This window comes from Bos indicus, chromosome 9 (assembly GCF_029378745.1).
Source record: "Bos indicus isolate NIAB-ARS_2022 breed Sahiwal x Tharparkar chromosome 9, NIAB-ARS_B.indTharparkar_mat_pri_1.0, whole genome shotgun sequence".
NCBI lineage: Eukaryota > Metazoa > Chordata > Mammalia > Artiodactyla > Bovidae > Bos > Bos indicus.
This window is the reverse complement of record NC_091768.1, coordinates 62,634,630-62,654,694: the sequence shown is the minus strand read 5'-3', so window position 1 is coordinate 62,654,694 and position 20,065 is coordinate 62,634,630. Positions and strand designations below refer to the sequence as shown.

Genomic DNA, 20,065 nt, shown 5'->3' with positions numbered 1-20,065 from the left:
TAGTAATCTATTGTACAAATACCATACTTGAATTGAGCTACAATCTCCTTAAGCCTTTTGGTATTTGCTTCCTGCACAGTCTTTTTGTTTAATGAAGTTCACGCTTTTACTTTGTTACTAATGGAGATAGTAGTGGGCTTCCTTTCATACAATTCATTGAGACTAGGGTAGCTCTGATACCTAAGCAGAGACAGAAGTGACAGGGTATCGAGACAAATACTGCAGTGTGATAGTGACAATCAGAAAAATCCCTGGGGTCTCAGATGGAAAGAGCAACAGCTGCTGTAAGGTTATTTCATCATCAGGCAAATGATCTTATAGCTCACATAATGGAGATGTCTGCTCCTTGCTCTAACCAAGGTTTGTACAGAAAACTAGACACACATAAAAGAAACACATTGAACTGATACTTGTCCTGGAAGACTTAGGATAATTCGAAATGAGAAAGTAAAAATTACCTTAAATCAAGAATGTAAATATCTGCTTGGCCATTCACTGGGCTGGGATGAGAAACACAAAAATCCCAGCTTCAAAGTTAACAGGAAACAATATCTCCCTCAAGGATATGCTACAGTTGTAAAGTATAATAACACCCTCCTTTTTTGAGTGTCTACTTTCTAATTCACTGAAAAGTTTTGTTCTCTGAAATCATACACTACTAGGAACCCTGCTGTGGAAATTGTATCAGTAACAATGAAACACTCTATTCTTGCTTGAAGGGTTTCAGTCACTTTGATCCAACGAGGCAGCTTCAGTTTCCAACCTAGTTCCAAAGCCTTCATTTAGGGGACTCCTGAGTGTAACAGTTCACATATACAGTAACTTTGGAGTTTCCAAGAAACAGGATCCTGAGACTATTCAGCTCTGATGTTGAGTTTTTCACACACAGCCCTGTTTTGAATCTAACAAAGTACTGCTTCTTTTTAAATTTCACCCACTCTAGTATTCATGTCTCAGAGAAGGCAATGGCACCCCACTCCACTACTTTTGCCTGGAAAATCCCATGGATGGAGGAGCCTGGTAGACTGCAGTCCATGGGTCGCTAGAGTCGGACACGACTGAGCGACTTCACTTTCACTTTTCACTTTCATGCATTGGAGAAGGAAATGGCAACCCACTCCAGTGTTCTTGCCTGGAGATCCCAGGGACGGGGAAGCCTGATGGGCTGTCATCTATGGGGTCGCACATAGTCGGACACGACTGAAGCAACTTAGCAGCAGCAGCAGCAGTATTCATGTCTAGAAAATCCCATGGACAGAGGAGCCTGGTGGGCTACAGTCCATGTGGTTGCAAAGAGCTGGACATGATTGAGCAAACATACACAGTAAGTCCATCCCTCCCCCAGATTCTGTAACTGTCTTTTCCTTTGTTTCCCGAGACCTCCCACAGTTATTCTGATGTGCAGTCTCCTTCACTGGAATGGACCAATCATCCTGACTCGATCTGACTATAGGTTTGTCCCTGGTGGGTTTTGGGCTGATCAGGTTAGGACAAGAGGCATCAGAATCTAGTCAAGGCTCATGGTAATGGAGCAGAAAGTCTTTGCAGGCAATGAAAATTTTAAGAAGGAAAATTTACATTATGTGAACCAGAAATGCCACAAAACTAGCTCTAAAGCATTTTACCCACCACCCTAATTATGATCAGTGTGTATATGTGTAATACTCTTCTCCCCAAGAAGGAACCATAGTTTCTTGAAGCGTAGTTGATCCCATGGCTTAGAAGAGGGAAAAATCAAGACTGGCCTGGAACCTGGGACCTTGTTGCCAGAAATAAAAAATGTTTCAAAAAATTTCTGCAGATTTAAAGAAAGGAGTGGATGTATAGGGTTCATACTGGGGCAATTTGAGTGTTCAAAGAATAATTACAGTTAATTGAAGTAAGTTGAAACTATAATGATACTCCAAAATAGGAGATAAATAAACCATATAAAACAATATAGAACAAAATAAATGTATGATAGAATATTTTTAATTTTTGCAATTAATTTCAAGTACAGATATGAGTTTTTAAGTATATATGGGTATGTATAAGAACATACAGCAGGGAACTGAATAATTGCATAAGTGAGAACTGTACCAATTATAGGAAGAGGTGATTAGCACCAGTCAGCACACATACAACCAGGCAGAGGGAAGATTCAACATTGCTCTGAACTGAGATTAATCAAATGTCTCACTATATAAACTATGGTCTCCTTCTTTGAGTTCCTTCTGATATTGTCGTTTAGTTGCTAAGTCATGTTTATTTGCTAAGTCCTGCTCTTTTGATACCCCATGGACCATAGCCTGCCAAGCTACTCTGTCCGTGGGGTTTCCTGGGCAAGAATACTGGAGTGGGTTGCCATTTTCTTCTCCAGGGGATCTCCCCCACCTAGAATAGAACCTGCCTTCTTTACACTGAGCTATCTGGGAAGCCCCACTCCCCCCTATTAATGTGATGCTAATAAGTAATGAAAAATTTTGCAATAATATTAAAAGGATATATATATAAAATGATCTTAGGTTCAATTCAGTCACTCAGTCATGTCCAGCCCTTTGTGACCCCATGGACTGCAGCATGCCAGGCCTCCCTGTCCATCACCAACTCCTGGAGTTTACTCAAACTCATGTCCGTTGAGTCGGTGATGCCACCCAACCATCTTATCCTCTGTTGTCCTCTTTTCCACCCGCCTTCAATCTTTCCTAGCATCAGGGTCTTTTCAAGTGAGTCAGTTCTTCACATCAGGTGGCCAAAGTATTGGTGTTCCAGCTTCAGCATCAGTCCTTCCAACGAACATTCAGGACTGATTTCCTTTAGGATGGAGAACATTCAGGACTGATTTCCTTTAGGATGGACTGGTTGGATCTCCTTGTTGTCCAAGGGACCCTCAAGAGTCTTCTGCAACACCACAGTTCAAAAGCATCAATTCTTTGGTGCTCAGCTTTCTTTATAGTCTTTATTTCTTTATAGAGAAATATCCATATATGCCTACTGGAAAAACCACATCAATATATGGCTACATAGCTTTGACTAGATGGACATTTGTTGGCATAGTAATGTCTCTGCTTTTTAATATGCTGTCTAGGTTGGTCATAACTTTTCTTTGAAGGAGCAGTGTCTTTTAATTTCCTGGCTGCAGTCACCTTCTGCAGTGATTTTGGAGCAAAAAAAAAAAAAAAAAAAAAAGTCACTGTTTCCACTGTTTCCCCATCTGCTTGCCATGAAATGATGGGATCAGATGCCATGATCTTAGTTTTCTGAATGTTGAGTTTTAAACCAACTTTTTCACTCTCCTCTTTCACTTTCATCAGGAGGCTCTTTAATTCTTCTTCACTTTCTGCTATAAGGGTGGTCTCATCTGCCTATCTGAGGTTATTGATATTTCTCCCGGCCATCTTGATTCCAGCTTGTGCCTCATCCAGCCCAGCATTTCTCATGATGTGCTTTGCATATAACTTAAATAAGCAGGGTGACAATATACAGCCTTGACATACTCCTTTCCCTATTTGGAACCAGTCTGTTTTTTCATGTCCAGTTCTAACTGTTGCTTCTTAACCTGCATACAGATTTCTCAGGAGGCAGGTCAGGTGGTCTGGTATTCCCATCTCTTTAAGAATTTTCCAGTTTGTTGTGATCCACACACTCAAAGGCTTTGGTGTAGTCAATAAAGCAGAAGTAGATGTTTTTCTGGAACCCTCTTGCTTTTTTGATGATCAAGTGGATGTTGGCAATTTGATCTCTGGTTCCTCTGCCTTTTCTAAAACCAGCTTGAACATCTGGAAGTTCACGGTTCATGTATTATTGAAGTCTGGCTTGGAGAATTTTGAGCATCACTTTGCTAGTGTGTGAGATGAGTGCAATTGTGTGGTAGTTTGAGCATTCTTTGGCAATGCCTTTCTTTGGAGTTGGAATGAAAACTGACCCTTTCCAGTCCTGTGGCCCCTGCTGAATTTTCCAAATTTGCTGGCATATTGAGTGCAGCACTTTCACAGCATCATCTTTCAGGATTTGAAATATCTCAACTGGAATTCCATCACCTCCACTAGCTGTGTTCGTACTGATGCTTCCTAAGGCCCACTTGACTTTGAATTCCAGGATGTCTGGCTCTAGGTGAGTGATCACATCATCGTGGTTATGATGGATCATGAAGATCTTTTTTGTACAGTTCTTCTGTGTATTCTTGCCTTACCTCTTACCTCTTCTTACTATCTTCTGCTTCTGTTAGGTTCATACCATTTCTGTCCTTTATTGTGCCCATCTTTGTGTGAAATGTTCCCTTGGCATCTCTAATTTTCTTAAAGAGATCTCTAGTCTTTCCCATTCTATTGTTTTCCTCTATTTCTTTGCATTGATCACTGAGGAAGGTTTCTTCTCTTTCCTTGCTAGTCTTTGGAACTCTGCATTCAGATGGGTATATCTTTCTTTTTCCCCTTGCCTTTCACTTCTCTTCTTTTCACAGCTATTTGTAAGGTCTCCTCAGACAACCATTTTGGCTTTTTGCATTTCTTTTTCTTGGGAATAGTCTTGATCACTGCCTCCTGTACAATGTCGTGAACCTCCATCCAGTTCTCAGGCACTCTGTCTATCAGATCTAATCCATTGAACCTTATTTGTCACTTCTACTGTATAATCATAAGGGATTTGATTTAGGTCATACCTGAATGGTCTTAGTGGTTTTCTCTACTTTCTTCAATTAAGTCTGAAAGTCATTTAGGGGAAAGATCATGCTACGGAAGGTGTAGGCTGCTGGGAATCTCACAATATTGTACCCATGTTCCTGTAAGAATGGAGGTACTTATATCCAACAATATTTTTAACCAATCCACATATCTTGAAAACCATTTGACGGTGAATTATTTCTAATATCGCTTATGCCAGTTAACATGCTTCAGTGAACGTGGAGATTATAGCGGTTGAAGTCTGTGCCTGTTGATATGCCTAACGTTTTGAAGCGAAGATTGTGCAGTTAGAATGTCTGGTAAGGTAAATATAATCAGAGATGATGCTGACGATGAGGACACAGCCACAAGACTTTGAACAATATATAATATAAACTTTAAGTTTAAATAAGAGGTAACAACAGAAGTTAATGAGTGAGGAACTTAATGCAAGTTACAGAAGTTGCCTAGTTTCTGTTACTTTCCGGGTTTTAGGACGATATACAACAGCTTTGCCAAAATCCTTTCATCGAAGACCAATTCCTATTTGCCGCCAAATCACCTGGTGAGGACTACAGTTCCCAGAAGGCAACGCTCGGCTCTCGCGACTCAGCCTCGTTAGCCGGCCGGGAGTTGTGGTTTACAAAAGAACGCTGTGGAACCTAAGTTTTACTCCCTTGTCAACAGAAACTGGGCGGTATCGGTCTCTTCTCCCTCCGGGTCCGCCCCTTTTCTGCAGCGGTCGAATTCGTGAACCTAGTCCAGGTGCTTGGCTGGGCGGGAAGCCGCGGCCGGTTGGCCGGCGGGGCGCTCTAGGCCCCGCGGTTTTAGTCTCTATGACTCCGGGAGGCGGTCCCGGGTGCCCTGACGCGAGCGGAGGGGGTGCGGGTCAGTTCCGCGCGGCGCTGTCGGGGAACCATGGCAGCCCCAAGAGGTGAGGCCGGGGCCGGCGGGACTGGAGAACCCGGGTCGGAGGCGCTATGCCGAGCGAGCCTCAGCACTTGTCTGCATCTGTCTGCGGGCGAGCATCTTCCGTGCCCGCGGGGCTCGGGTCTCCGGGGGGTAGGCCCGGGCGTCGGGGAGCGGGGATTTGTGTTGAGCGGCTCCCGGGCTTGAGCGCGCGCTGCCACGGGTCAGGGGAGCGTGGGGCAGCCAGCCTCCCACTGCGGCTGCCTTCCCGGGGGGCGGACTCAGGGCCAGCCGGTTTGGCGGCCGGAGACCGCGCCTGCCTGGACGAGTGGGTGGGAACAGAATTCAGACAGGCCTGGGCTGTAGCGGACCGGGCGAGGGGTCAGTGCGCCGGGCCCGGGCTGGACCCGCATCACCCAGCGGGAGGCAGGACGGGTCTCAGTGCGGGCCGGGGTCACCGCGTTTGCTGTCTCCGCGGTGCCTTCTACACTGGGGTGCTCAGAACCTTAAGGGTATGCTCCGGGTGCAGAACCTAAGCAGCGGCTGGTCCACCTAACAGATACTGAAAACATCCTTGGGGCAGGAGAACAGCCTTGCAATGTGACGAGACGGAGAAAGCTGTCGTTAACAGTTACTCTCGAGAATGTTATGTGGTTAGAAGTAACACTTGAATATTTTGTGGGAAGGATGATACCCATCCTCCGCCCCTGCCCCTGCCCCTTCCCCAGGGATAGCTCATTAGAGTAATAATGTTTGATGACTAATTGCCTTTTCCTGAGTGAAAGTATCATTAACTCTGCAGCTCGTTTGCTTTGCTGGATGGGATAAGTTGAAACCGGAGTTGAGTTTCTGAATGGTAAAGCTACGAGAGATTGGGCAACACCCGGATTCTTCTCCACATTTCCTCCATAGAGCTCTTGGCTTCACCCCTGAGTATACGTTGAACAAATATTTGAACAATAGCTTTTTGCTTGGGTGGCAAATTATTTTCCTGGTTGGAGAGGCCACGTTTATCCTTCAAGCCCTGCTCAGGGGCATTGTCTGCAATTGCATATGCTTCTCGCATTTCAAATAAGCCCATCTTTAAGAGTCTTTTATAGCAACACCCGAAATAAAGGAAAAAAGTAGAATTCTTTTGATAATTGACATAAAATGAAAATAGCAAGATGAATGGTGAAGGCAATTGCAGAATTACCTAAGTCAAATCATCTGAAATAGTTGCTCAGTTTACAGATTTAGGCTTATTGCCAATACCTATTTGTTGTGCCTGGGTCGTGTGATAAATCTTACATGTCCGCTAGAACTGTGTAATACAAAATTGCAATCCCGAACTTCCTGATATTCACAAAGGATTTATTTATCTGGGACTTCCTAATTTCCACCTTCTCAGGTGTTACAAATAATGTCCCCTCTAAAATATAGTGAACTATAACTGAGAAAAATATACAACTCCAGTTTGTAAATTTCTTTTGCGGGGCGGGGTGGTGGGATTCTCCACATATAAACAGAAGTTGTGTGGGAGCTAATGGGAGCTTTGAGAGAAGGAGAAAACAGTGCTGATGTGCCACTGTGCCCACTCAACAATGCAGTTAAGCTGTGGACTTTTTGCCACCGCATGGATCTTAGTCCCCGACTAACGATTGAACCTCTACCTCCTGCAGTGAAGCTCAGGAGTCTTAACCATTGGACCACCAGGGAAGTCCCAGTATGGACTTGTGATAATATTACCTTGAAACAAACTGAAATTGCTAATAATTGCACTTTCATTATACAGATATCTAAACTTATTTGCTTGCTCTTTATTTAATTGGTAGTTATTTTCAGGAATATCAAATGTATTCCCATTTAATCACTATGCTAATAGGTGTATTTTCAAAATTTTAGCCATTCATTGTGTTGTTTTGGAATCAGGAACCTATATAATCGCTGACATAGTTTTTAGTTTAGGAGTCCTAACCTCTCTTATTTAGTAAAGTATGGATAATCTAGGACATGTGGGTTGGTAAACTTTTTCTGTTAATAGCTGATGGTCTCTGTCATAACTACTCACCCTGCTGTTGCAGGGCAAAAAAAAAAAAAAAAAAAAAAGCCATAAATAATTCGGAAACAAGTATGTTCTAATAAAACTTTTTGTGACAGTAATTTGAATTTCATATAATTTTCATACATCACAAAATGTTAAAAACTTTTTTCCAACCATTTAAAAATGTAAACCTATTCTCAGCTTTCAGATCATAGAAAAATGAGAGGAAATGTACTTTGTTCACCCCTGATCAAGAAGATGGGAAATGCTTTCTCCTGTACTGCTGTTTATTTTTTGTCTTACATTTCCTCCTTGTGTAGGAGAGTTTTAGGGCAAGTGAAGTATTACAGTAATCCTCTTCAATCTCTTTTACATTAACATTGCCTTTTGGGTCCTCAAGATTGATTGAACCTTTAGGCAGAGATAAGCTCTATTTTTTCTGTTCTGCCATCCAGCTTTTTAGGTAAGACCTAATGTACTTTTAAACATCTGCCTGAATTTTGCAAATAATTCTTTAATTCACCCAGGGAAAAATATTTATATTGAAGAACCTGTTTTCCTAGTAAGTTTCCACCTTACCATACAAAGATGATTTGTTTGAAACTTTTATTTTCCTGTGCAAGTCACCTCTGAATTATGGTTAAGCTTCCAAAGTAGTTAAGAAGCATACTTAGATGTAATGTAGTTATAGTAGCAGCCCAGAGCAACCTCTGTCCCTCTGGTTCTTAGCCCAGGTTGTCAAAGTATGGCCCATTGGTCAAACCCAGCCTATCACTTGTTTTTGAATGGCCTGTGAGCTAAGAATGGTTTTTACAGATGAACGTTTGCAGTTGATCTGATGGAACACCAACTTTGAAGACCAGTGAAGCATAATGTTACCTGCCTCCACCTCCACCCCCAGAATTCCCGTCTTCTCAATATAAGAAAGCATTGTACTCAATTATTATTATATTTTGAATTTTTCCAATAAATATAAGTTAAATGTGAAAATATGTTTTCTCTCTTGTCACCTACATACACCTACATGATATCCTTAATTTTGCCTCATGGCCTAAAAAACCTAAAATATTTACTGTTGGCCCTTACAGAATAAAACTTGCTGATCCCTGTTTAACATGTGCCTGAAGATTTGAAAGAAGGTTAAATATAGCTGGGGATGAGGGAAGTATGAAGTGGGTAAAAAAAGTAGAAATAGTTTGAGTACTAGGTGATGGCTGTCTAGGTGAGGGCTGGGAGTACTGAAGGAGACCTGGCTCCCCACTGCTTGTGGTTTTATTGAAGTTGGTGGACCAGCCTTGGTGCCTGAGTGATGGCTGATGCTCAGATATACTTACAATAAGTTCTTAAATTGAGTGTTCATAAGTTGTGTATATTTCCTGGATTTCAGGTTTTACAGAACTTCATTCTTAATACTCTTTTTTTGTGTGTGTTATGAGTTATCTCTCATATAATGCTGTGAAATGAGAGGCTGGATGTAATTTATAAAATTATGTATTATTTTATCATTCACTTATTCCTTTTGTTTTCTTCCTGCTGTCTCTCTGTTTAGAATATACATTGCTGCTATTGTTTTTATCCTGCCATCAATGTTTTGCTTTCACAAGTATGAGTTATAAAGATATATAAAGTGTGTAATTTATAACATCCTAAACTAGAGTTAGTTAAGCCAGATATCTTGCAATTGAGCCCTCCCCAGGAGCAAAATCTGTGCCTAACCAGTTGATATTGAAAGTCAGCTATGTATTGTGTGTGTGTGTTTCTTTTCATGTAGTTAGAGAGCATTGTTTTGAAAACAAGTTTTTTAATGTATTTTGTGCTTGAAATTGGAAAGCATCTTGAAGTATAACACTGATTAACTTTTATATACATAATGTTGTCTATTAAATAATATCTTTGCACATATTTTCCAGAAAATGTCAATTTATTATTCAAGTTATACTGCTTGGCAGTGATGACCCTGGTGGCTGCAGCTTATACCATAGCTTTAAGATACACAAGGACATCAGACAAAGAACTCTACTTTTCAACCACAGCCGTGTGTATCACAGAAGTTATAAAGTTATTGCTAAGTGTGGGCATTTTAGCTAAGTGAGTATAAATACGTTTTAGTGTGTTAAATTTTTACTTTTTTACTCAGTTACGTTCTTTATTAGAAAATTCAAGCTATATCTTCATATGTTTGATTGCTCTAGAGCAAGCTTTCTCAGCTCAGGTCATTTTTGCTCCCCAGGAGGTATAATTTTGGTTGACCCAACTTGGGGGATGCTACTTACATCAAGCGGGTGGAGGTCAATGGTGCTGATAAACATCGTGTGATGCCGTGTCCTCCAGGACAGCAATCCATAACAAAGAAGTCTCCATCCCCAAATATCAGTGGTGCCAAAGTTGAAAAACCACCATAAATCAGGTGGAGTTGGCTAACTATGGCCCACTGGTTAATCCAGTTTGCTGCTTGTTTTTGTTGCAACACAGACTGTGTGGCTCACACAGCCTAAACTATTTACCATTTGGTTCTTATAGAAAATGTGCTGACTTCTGTTAGAGAGGAATAAAGCGATCATAATAGTTAACATTTCCTTAGTATTTTCTGTGTTAAGTGTTAGACCCTGTACTAAGTGCTTTTCCTTAGTTATCTCATTTGGTCTTTATACATTCTTTAGGTAAGTATGGTAATTACCCCTATTTTACCTACACGGTGTCTGAGGTTCCTCACTATCGTGCTATTAATATTTGGTAGCACTGGGGGCTTTGGATCAGTAACATTGGGTGAAAATTGTTTTAGCAAGGCTGAAATATAAGACAGGGTTGAGAATAGTGCCTTTGGAGTGATACAGACCTAATTTTAGTCTTAGACTCATTGGGATTATGACTTTCCATATATTCCTTAGCTTCTCTTCTTCTCCTAAGCTTCAGTTTCTCTATTTCTTTTTCTTTTTTTAAAGTTCACGTTTTAAGTCTTTAGTGCTGCCCATAAGCCCAGCAGTTTTTTGTCTGTTTTCATTTCCCACATTATATTCATAGACTGGAATATTTTAAGTCTAATAAAAATCAGGTGACTTTCTCCCCACCAGTAAAGGAAAGTGGGAAATATATGCAAAGGGAAGTTCTGGACCCTGTCTATAAAACCAGGGGTAAGAGTCCATTCAAGATAGAGGAAAATAGCCATAGGCTGTGGATGAGAGAAAACAGTAACAAAAGACAAAAGAAAATGAGACAAACAAGAAGGCAAGCTTCGAGTTACACTGTATAGTTTCTTTAGTTTGTAACTGGAGAAAGCAGAGTTGTGAGAATTAAAATCTGGTAGGAAATTACTTGAAAAGTTTTTTTTTAACCTTTTTTTTTTTTTTAATTTACTTATTTGGCTCTGCCAGGTCTTAGTTGTGGCACGTGGGATCTAGTTCCCTGGCCAGGGATCGACAAGGCCCCCTGCATTGGGAGCCCAGAGTCTTAGTCATCGGACCACCAGGGAATTCCCATACTTGGGAAAGATACACGAGATGAGGACCCACCTGGGTCATGTGGACAAGTGAATTCATATAGGTTTCAAGATGTATGCTGGTGAGTGTAAGAAGCAGTGAAGAATAGCAGGTGTAAGGGTTAAATTACATTTAAACACTTTAAATTTCATTTAACAAATATTTATTAAGTGATTTCTGTGTGACAGTTTTATAATAGGTGCTGGATATAGAAATAGACTGGAGAAGGAAATGGCAACCCACTCCAGTATTCTTGCCTGGGAAATCCCATGGACAGAGGAGCCTGGTGGGCTACAGTTCATGGGGTCGAAAAGAGTTGGACAGGACTGAGCAACTAAACGGAGAAGCCAGGGGCAACCCACTCCAGGGTTCTTGCCTGGAGAATCCCAGGGACAGCGGAGCCTGGTGGGCGGCCGTCTGTGGGGTCGCACAGAGTCGGACACGACTGAAGTGACTTAGCAGCAGAGCAACTAAACCACCGCAGAAGTAGACTTGGTATGATATGAAATAGATACAGTATAAATAAAATAGATGTTGTGGAATGAATGAGATATGGTTCCTGCTTGCTTCAAATTTAGGTTTAGTGGAAGAGACAGAAAATATACTAGAAAACACATGCATGATTACAAATAATCCATCTGAAAAAAATACTTTAAAAATGATGTGGAGAGGGAGTAAAGAACAGAAAAATAACTTGAAGCTAGACAGTGGAAAGGTTTAATAGAAAATCTGTGTTTGAGATTTGTCTTATAGGCAGAGCTACTGTGGCAGTCTAACGTGTTGGGTTGCAAGTAGGTTAAAATCTCAGACGTTTACAGTTTCTTAACAAGATCCATTTTTAAGGAAATTTGGCTTCCACTATTCTGGTTTTAGAAAAGACAGAGGAACCAGAGATCAAATTGCCAACATCCACTGGATCATAGAAAAAGCAAGAGAGTTCCAGAAAAACATCTCTTTCTGCTTTATTGACTATGCCAAAGCCTTTGACTGTGTCGATCACAATAAACTGTGGAAACTTCTGAAAGAGATGGGAATACCAGACCACCTGACCTGCCTATTGAGAAACCTATATGCAGGTCAGGAAGCAACGGTTAGAACTGGACATGGAACAACAGACTGGTTCCAAGTAGGAAAAGGAGTTCGTCAAGGCTGTATATTGTCACCCTGTTTATTTAACTTATATGCAGAGGACATCATGAGAAATGCTGGACTGGAAGAAACACAAGCTGGAATCAAGATTGCTGGGAGAAATCTCAATAATCTCAGATATGCAGATGACACCACCCTTATGGCAGAAAGTGAAGAGGAACTCAAAAGCCTCTTGATGAAAGTGAAAGTGGAGAGTGAAAAAGTTGGCTTAAAGCTCAACATTCAGAAAACGAAGATCATGGCATCCGGTCCCACCACTTCACGGGAAATAGATGGGGAAACAGTGTCAGACTTTATTTTTCTGGGCTCCAAAATCACTACAGATGGTGACTGCAGCCATGAAATTAAAAAATGCTTACTCCTTGGAAGTAAAGTTATGACCAACCTAGACAGCATATTCAAAAGCAGAGACATTACTTTGCCAACAAAGGTTCATCTAGTCAAGGCTATGGTTTTTCCTGTGGTCATGTATGGATGTGAGAGTTGGACTGTGAAGAAGGCTGAGCGCTGAAGAATTGATGCTTTTGAACTGTAGTGTTGGAGAAGACTCTTGAGAGTCCCTTGGACTGCAAGGAGATCCAACCAGTCCATTCTGAAGGAGATCAGTCCTGGGTGTTCTTTGGAAGGAATGATGCTGAAGCTGAAACTCCAGTACTTTGGCCACCTCATGCGAAGAGTTGACTCATTGGAAGAGAGACTGATGCTGGGACGGATTGGGGGCAGGAGGAGAAGGGGATGACAGGATGAGACGGCTGGATGGCATCACTGACTCTATGAACGTGAGTCTAAGTAAACTCCAGGAGTTGGTGAGGGACAGGGAGGCCTGGCGTGCTGCAATTCATGGGATCACAAAGAGTCGGACACGACTGAGCGACTGATCTGATCTGATCTGATCTGATTCTGGAGAATGTCAGGTAAAGGAGAGGGCTTATTGTGTCTTTAAAAGGCAAGAATCTCTATATTTGAAATGCCAGAACAACAACCAATTTAGGAATAAATAAATTAATAAAAATCTTATGGCTTAACTTCTTTTAATACAAAAATGGAGATAGTGGAAAAGAGGCACAGGGAGCACATTTCTTCTCCTTATCCCCCAGCTTCTTTAGGGAGAAAAAATTATGACCCAGGAATGAAATAGGACTGTTAAGCATGGAATCTGCTATTTAAAGCTGTAAGATCAAATCGTGGTTCAGTTGTTTTGTAACTGTTCAAGAATTTTTTAAAAAGTAGTGAAGCCTTTGGTTTAACTCAGCAGTTGGGCTAGTGTCCTGCCAACCCACTGCATGGACTTTTTGTGTTATTTTGATGCTTTCCCAGCTTTGCATTGCTCGCTTATAGTATTTCTTATTTTAAGCTATTCAATGTTATGGGTATGGTCAGTTGAAGTTTGTTTTGTGGAAACTTTCTTTGAAATTAATATAAAAGCAGAAAAGTTTCTAAGAATTCATCAGATTAGTTAGATAATGGTGTTGAAACAACAACTGTGGAAAACCAAATACTGTACTTCATTGTCGTCATCATCAGTAACCAGATGGCTGTTTATGTCACCAGGATAATGTAGTGAAAGTGAAAGTTGCTCAGTCATGTCCTTTGTGATCCTATGGACTATACAGTCCATGGAATTTTCCAGGCCAGAATACTGGAGTGGGTAGCTGTTCCTGTCTCTAGGGGATCTTCCCAACCCAGGGATTGAACCCAGGTCTCCCACATTGCAAGCAGATTCTTTACCAGCTGAGCCACAAGGGAAGCCCAGGATAATGTAGAGCCTCTTTTATAAACATTACCTGCAGAGTTCACAAGACCAGGGACAATCAGAAAAAAGTAAAGAATTATGAGACAGAGTTTTGATGGCTGCTGGCATTTGACTTGACATGGCTAGCAAGAGTTTGGCTGTGAAGAAAAATCATTTAAAACACAAGGAGTTTCCAAGTGGGAAAAAACACTGGGGGAAAAAAAAGATTACAAAGCATAAAAGAAGTGAAATGAATTAGAAACTACTGGATTTTAAAGCAAACATAATTTTTAATGAGAAACACGTTGGCAAATTATGTGGTTATTCAAAACACCTTGGTAGGGCAGAATTTCTTGGAGCAAATCAAGAGGGCATCTGTGAAAACGTTAATTTCTTGGAATGGTAAAATAGTGAAAGAATTATTTTACAGCGTTAGGTCACAGGTTGATAGCTGCAGAATGAAATGAAAGGACATTGTGTATTACTTCTTCAGCTTATTCAGCAGTATGTCATGAGACAGTCCCTAATGAAACTAAATCAGCGCTGTGTGGGAAACACACTCAGTGAAAACGCTGCAAGTTGATTCTAGATCTTGAAAGGACAACTAGCTTATCACGGTTCCCCTGAAGCAGTTTGGAATATGGAAAAGATGAATAAAATAGATGGCTGGACTAGGATTGAACAGTTAAGAGTTGGAGCACGTGAAAGTGCCTAGAATTTTATGTTTGTCTTTTTGATGCAGTTGTGTGAAGTTTGCAGAGTAGATTTTCCAGATATTCTCTATGCTGTAATTTCTTTATACACATATTAAAATCAGTAATTTAAAAAAAGTGGACCAAAGGCAAATAGGATGTTAAGTAGTTTGTCCCCCTCCCAAAAAAAGCCAGGTTGGATGTCAGTGCTTTATTTGCTGTGGTAGAGAGACTTCTAAATATCAGAAGATACTTGTTACTCAGAAATTTTAGGAGTTGCTTTGTTGGTACACATAAGAAACAAATTGATTTCGTAATTTTGAACTTATATTGTTTGAAAATGCTTTACCACATGATGTTAAACTAATTCCTTCTATAAGGGTAAAAACATGACATTGGACTTTTTTACTTTGTTTTCAAAGTAGAAGCAACACTTTATCATCTGAGAGAAAGGATGAGGACTTCAGGATATTGTGGGAGAATGTGAAAGAATTCTGTTAGAAATAACTAAAGATTTAGAACTTGGAGAATCTTCTGAGAAGAAAAAGGGAAAGTTAGATCTTCATGATTAATACATTTTCCCTATGTTCCAAAAAACTAAGTTAATGTAAAAATTAGATAATACTAAATTTTGATTGGAAAGTTTTAGATAATGACAGAAAAGGGAAAAAGTGAACTACCATGTCAATGGAAAAAACTGTTAAAGGAGGTAAAAGCTTATTCGCTTCTTCCCACTCTTTACACTCTGTTAAAGGGCACTAACTTTATCGAGTTGATAACTCCAGAACCTCACTTGTTTCTGATGTGTGCAAAGCTTGCCCCACTTACTTAGGATGGTCCCTCCAGTAATGCTCTTTGCTCAGTAGTATGCTTCAGTTCAGTTCAGTTGCTCAGTCGTGTCCGACTCTTTGCAACCCCATGAATTGCAGCATGCCAGGTTGGCTAATTGTTAAAGTAAGTACATATCATTTTATACTGTGTGGAGATGGGGGCAGAGACTCAGAACAGTTCTTAAAAGTTCTTAAAGTCTTGCTTATAATTAAGTTCACTTAAAGAGAAATGTGTCACTGCCATGTCCAAATACTCTGTTTCACTACCTTCAAACATTTTTTTCTAATTTTTTTTTAAGATGTGGACTATTTTTAAAGTCTTTATTGAATTTGTTACAATATTGCTCCTGTTTTATGTTTCCGCTTTTTAAAACTTGAATTTGTTACAATATTGCCTCTGTTTTATGTTTTTTTTTTTTTTTTTTTTTCGTTTGTTTCTGTGTTTTATGCTTTGGCGACACATGTGGGGTCTTAGCTCCATGACCAGGGATGGAACCCTCTCCCCCTGCATTGGAAGGCGAAGTCCCAACCACTGGACCACTAGGGAAGTCCCAAACAAACATTTTAAATATAGTCATGCTTTGTTTCAATATATTGCTAAAAAGATGTAGTGCAATAGTCAGGTTCATTCATTTATCAAGCCCCAGTTATTTGCTCTTGCCTGGAAAATCCCATGGACAGAGGAGCCTGGTGGGCTGCAGTCCATGGGGTCGCTAGGAGTCGGACACGACTGAGCAACTTCACTTTCACTTTTCACTTTAATGCATTGGAGAAGGAAATGGCAACCCACTCCAGTATTCTTGCCTGGAGAGTCCCAGGGACGGCGGAGCCAGGTGGGCTGCTGTCTCTGGGGCTGCACAGAGTCGGACACGACTGAAGTGACTTAGCAGTAGCAGTAGCAGTTATTTGCTCAGCACTTTTCAGGATGTAAGAAATATAGCTGCAAATTAAAAAGATCTATTCTGTCCTCATGGAGCTTGAGTCTGGTGGAGAACTAGATATTAAGCAAATGAATAATCAGTGGGTGGTGGTAGGAGGATAAGTAGTTTGTTGCATGGTAGCTAAGTCATGTCCAATTCTTTTGCAACCCAATGGACTATGGCCCACCAGGCTCTTCTGTTCATGGAATTTCTCAGGCAAGATTACTGGAGTGGGTTGCCATTTCCTTCTCCAGGGAATCTTCCTGACCCAGGGATCAAACCCATGTCTCCTACTTTACTGCTGAGCCACCAGAGGATAAATAGAGGATGCTGTAAATAAGTAAGAGGGGGGGGGTCTCCATTTGAATATGAGGAAGTTATGTTTAACACAGACCTGAAGATCAAGCAGAAGATGGGCAAGAAAAGAGCAGAGAGAAGGTAAAGAGAAGGTAAAACACTGTAAAGAGACAGTGTGTTGAAGAACAACAACAGATCACTGGAGTGCTATGAGAGTGGAGTGGTACTAACACGAAGCAGGAGAGGTGGGCAGGCATCAAGAGGAACTGTGTGCCTGTGAAGGAGTTCAGATTTTATCTCAAGTGCATCAGGAAATCACCAAAAGGATGAAACCAGGGACTAACAAGGCGACTCATAGTATGGTGAGTCACTTTGGCTCCTTTGAGGAGAATGGACAAGAAGGGTGTAAGAGTTGGGAGTAAAGAAGCTTATGACAGCCTGGGGATTGTGGGCATGATGACAGTGTGATGAAGAGAAGCTTCTGCTTCTCAGAAGTAGAAGCTACAGGACTGGTGATGGCTTTGGATAAACAGTTGATTACTACTATCGCAGTAGTTCCCACGAACACTGAATTAGTGATTACTGAACTTGCTTGTAGAGGAGCAGGGATAGGTTCCTGTGAGCCTCTGGTCACAACATTTTCATCAGCTGATCACCATAGAACCTTGTTTCTGTTTAAAGACACCTCATTTAATATGTATTGTTGACTTATTAGCATTGAACTCAGGGCCAGGAGTGCTGTAATTCATGCCGGGACAAAGCTTATCTACCGTGTTTTCTCCATAAGGCACACCACAACTTTCTGGCACTTCAGCACTATTGCTATAATGTATAATAAGTTGAAATTTCCTTAGAAAAACCAAAGAATAATGCTTCTTTGGGTGTTTGTTGTGAAAAAAATTTTTGAAAACCCAATGAGCATATATCTAACTTCATTTTTTTGGAAAGGAAGTGACCACTCTCTGGAATACTGGCTGTTAATCACTGTCGAAATGTGTTATGTAAAGTGCCAAACATCCTCTTTTAAGATTGCAGCAACTGCTCTTGCTGTCTTCAGACAGTCAGGATTGTTGCTGTTGAGAATGGCAGGCTGCCAGAGAGTAAAGGTGTTAAGGAAACATTCTCCACTTAAGAACAGGTGAGGGAGACACACAGGTAAACACAGTTTTTGTTTGATTCTTGTTCCACTGTTTTAGCCTTAGGTATTATTTCATCTTCTGTAATGAGAAATCTGAGGCTGAGGGAAGTTTTAGTTTGCCAAAGATCCCTAGAAAATGACTGGCAGTGACAGCATTAGAAAGTTCCCTGATTTTTATTTTCAAATTATTAGTCTTTTAGAACAATGAAATAATTGAGCTGTTATGTGATTAGCCAGGGCAAAGATAAGCATTTAGTAGTAGCATTGTTAGACACCTCAGTAGTTTTATTTTTTTTCTTAAGTTTTCATTTCCAAATGTTAACATTTTACCATGTGTGTTTTATCATATTCTTGATTTCTGTGCATTTGTATGTGGGTATAAAGTTTCTATGAACTGTTTGAGAGCAAGTTTTACACAAGCTGCCCTTGTCCCTAAATTCTTCAGTGCATATTTTCTAAAAAACATAACATTCTCTTACATACTCACATATATCAAATTTGAGGCATTAGTATTGACGTGATACTGCTAACTAATTCACAGACCTTAGATAATTTTGTCAGTTGCCCACTGGTGTCCTTTAATAATAACATAATCACACTTTAGTTTTACCTCTAGCTGCCTGTAACCTGAGACTGTTATGTGTTTGCCACTGTTAAAGAGCATAGTCCATTTGCTTTGTAGAATATCCTTCAGTTTGTTTGTTGAATGCTTTATTATGATTAGGTTTTTGGTCAGGAATATCACAGAAGTGATACTCCTTCTCAGTGCAGCTTATCAAGAAGCACATAATGTCTATTTGCCCCCATTACTGGTGATTTAACTTTGATTTCTTGATTAAGGTAGTGCCTGCTGCTGCTGCTAAGTTGCTTCAGTCATGTCTGACTCTGTGAGACCCCATAGACGGCAGCCCACCAGGCTCCCCCGTCCCTGGGATTCTCCAGGCAAGAACACTGGAGTGGGTTGCCATTTCCTTCTCCAGTGCATCAAAGTGAAAAGTGAAAGTGAAGTTGCTCAGTCGTGTCGGACTCTTTGCGACCCCATGGACTGCAGCCCACCAAGCTCCTCCGTCCATGGGAATTTCCAGGCAAGAGTACTGGAGTGGGGTGCCATTGCCAGGTTTCGCCAAATAAAGTCACCAATTTTCTCTTTGTAACTAATAAGTATCTTATGGAGAGATATTTTGAAACTAGGTAAATATCCTCTTTCTCTTCATTTTTTGATTTGATGTTTCCAAATAGTAATTTCCCAATTCTAACACTCCCTACACATTGATTGGTTGGCCTTCTACTCTGAGGGTCTTCCGTGGTGGCTCTGACAGTAAAGAATCCGCCTGCAATGCAGGAGACCCAGGTTCTATTCCTGGGTCGAAGATTCCCTGGAGGAGACCAAGGCAACCCACTGCAGTATTCTTGCCTGGAGGTCCCACGGACAGAGGAGCCTGGCAGGCTGCAGCCCATGGGACTGCATAAGAGTTGGAACCGATTGAGCAACTAACATATACACACATATTCTACTCTAAGAAGCTTTTCCTTCTTTCTGTCCTTTGCTCCCTCCATCCACCTCTCACTCTCAGTGTAGATTCATGGATTATCTTATTATGATGGCTGGAATCCATTATTATCACTCTTTATTTCTGTGCTCACACCAGATTTGGACAGTGGGATCATCCTCAAGTTTCCCCGTTTTTTTTTTTTTTGTCTTTTTTCCTTCCTCTGTCTTTTTCATATTCTTACCAATCTTTGAGTAGTTTCTTTTAGCATAACAAAGGGTGCGTTCCCTGCCCCAATCCTGAAACCATAATTTCTCTAGGAAACCTTTCTTTTTTACAAGAATGGTATTTAGAAACCAGAATCTGGATGCACGATGTGCACATTGGTACTGGAGAGATAACATTATTTCTGGGCCCTTTACTCTGTTTCTATATATGTATGTATATAACTATGAGTTATATATTGTTTGATACCTGCAATTCTGACCCAGTACCACAGAGTTCATTACAACTTTCCCCTTTTCTGTATTTTCTTTTCCAATGATGGTAAGTTTGACTTTCATTATTTTAAAGATATTTACTTATTTGCTCAGTCCTAGAATATATAATAAGTAGATTCAGAATTTCTAACATACAGCTGTGGAAAAGCAAACCTACTAACTAAAGTTCAGTATTTGTATGTAGTTCTTTTTGCATTTAGTTTTGGAGCATACAGTAAAAAGACTGTATTTTAGAATACTTGCGTTAGTTCTGTTTTTCTCCATCAGTG

The 20,065-nt window shown here is 40.6% G+C and overlaps 1 protein-coding gene across 1 annotated transcript in view; it reads left to right on the top strand.

The window, feature by feature from the left end:
* Positions 1 to 5,425: 5,425 nt before the first annotated feature.
* Positions 5,426 to 20,065, top strand: part of SLC35A1 (solute carrier family 35 member A1) — a 31,445-nt gene continuing 16,805 nt past the window's right edge. The window contains exons 1-2 of the mRNA XM_019967381.2: positions 5,426 to 5,574; positions 9,483 to 9,660. Of these exons, the coding sequence (XP_019822940.2) occupies positions 5,559 to 5,574; positions 9,483 to 9,660 (194 nt within the window). The 5' untranslated portion in view covers positions 5,426 to 5,558. The remainder of the gene's footprint in view (positions 5,575 to 9,482; positions 9,661 to 20,065) is intronic.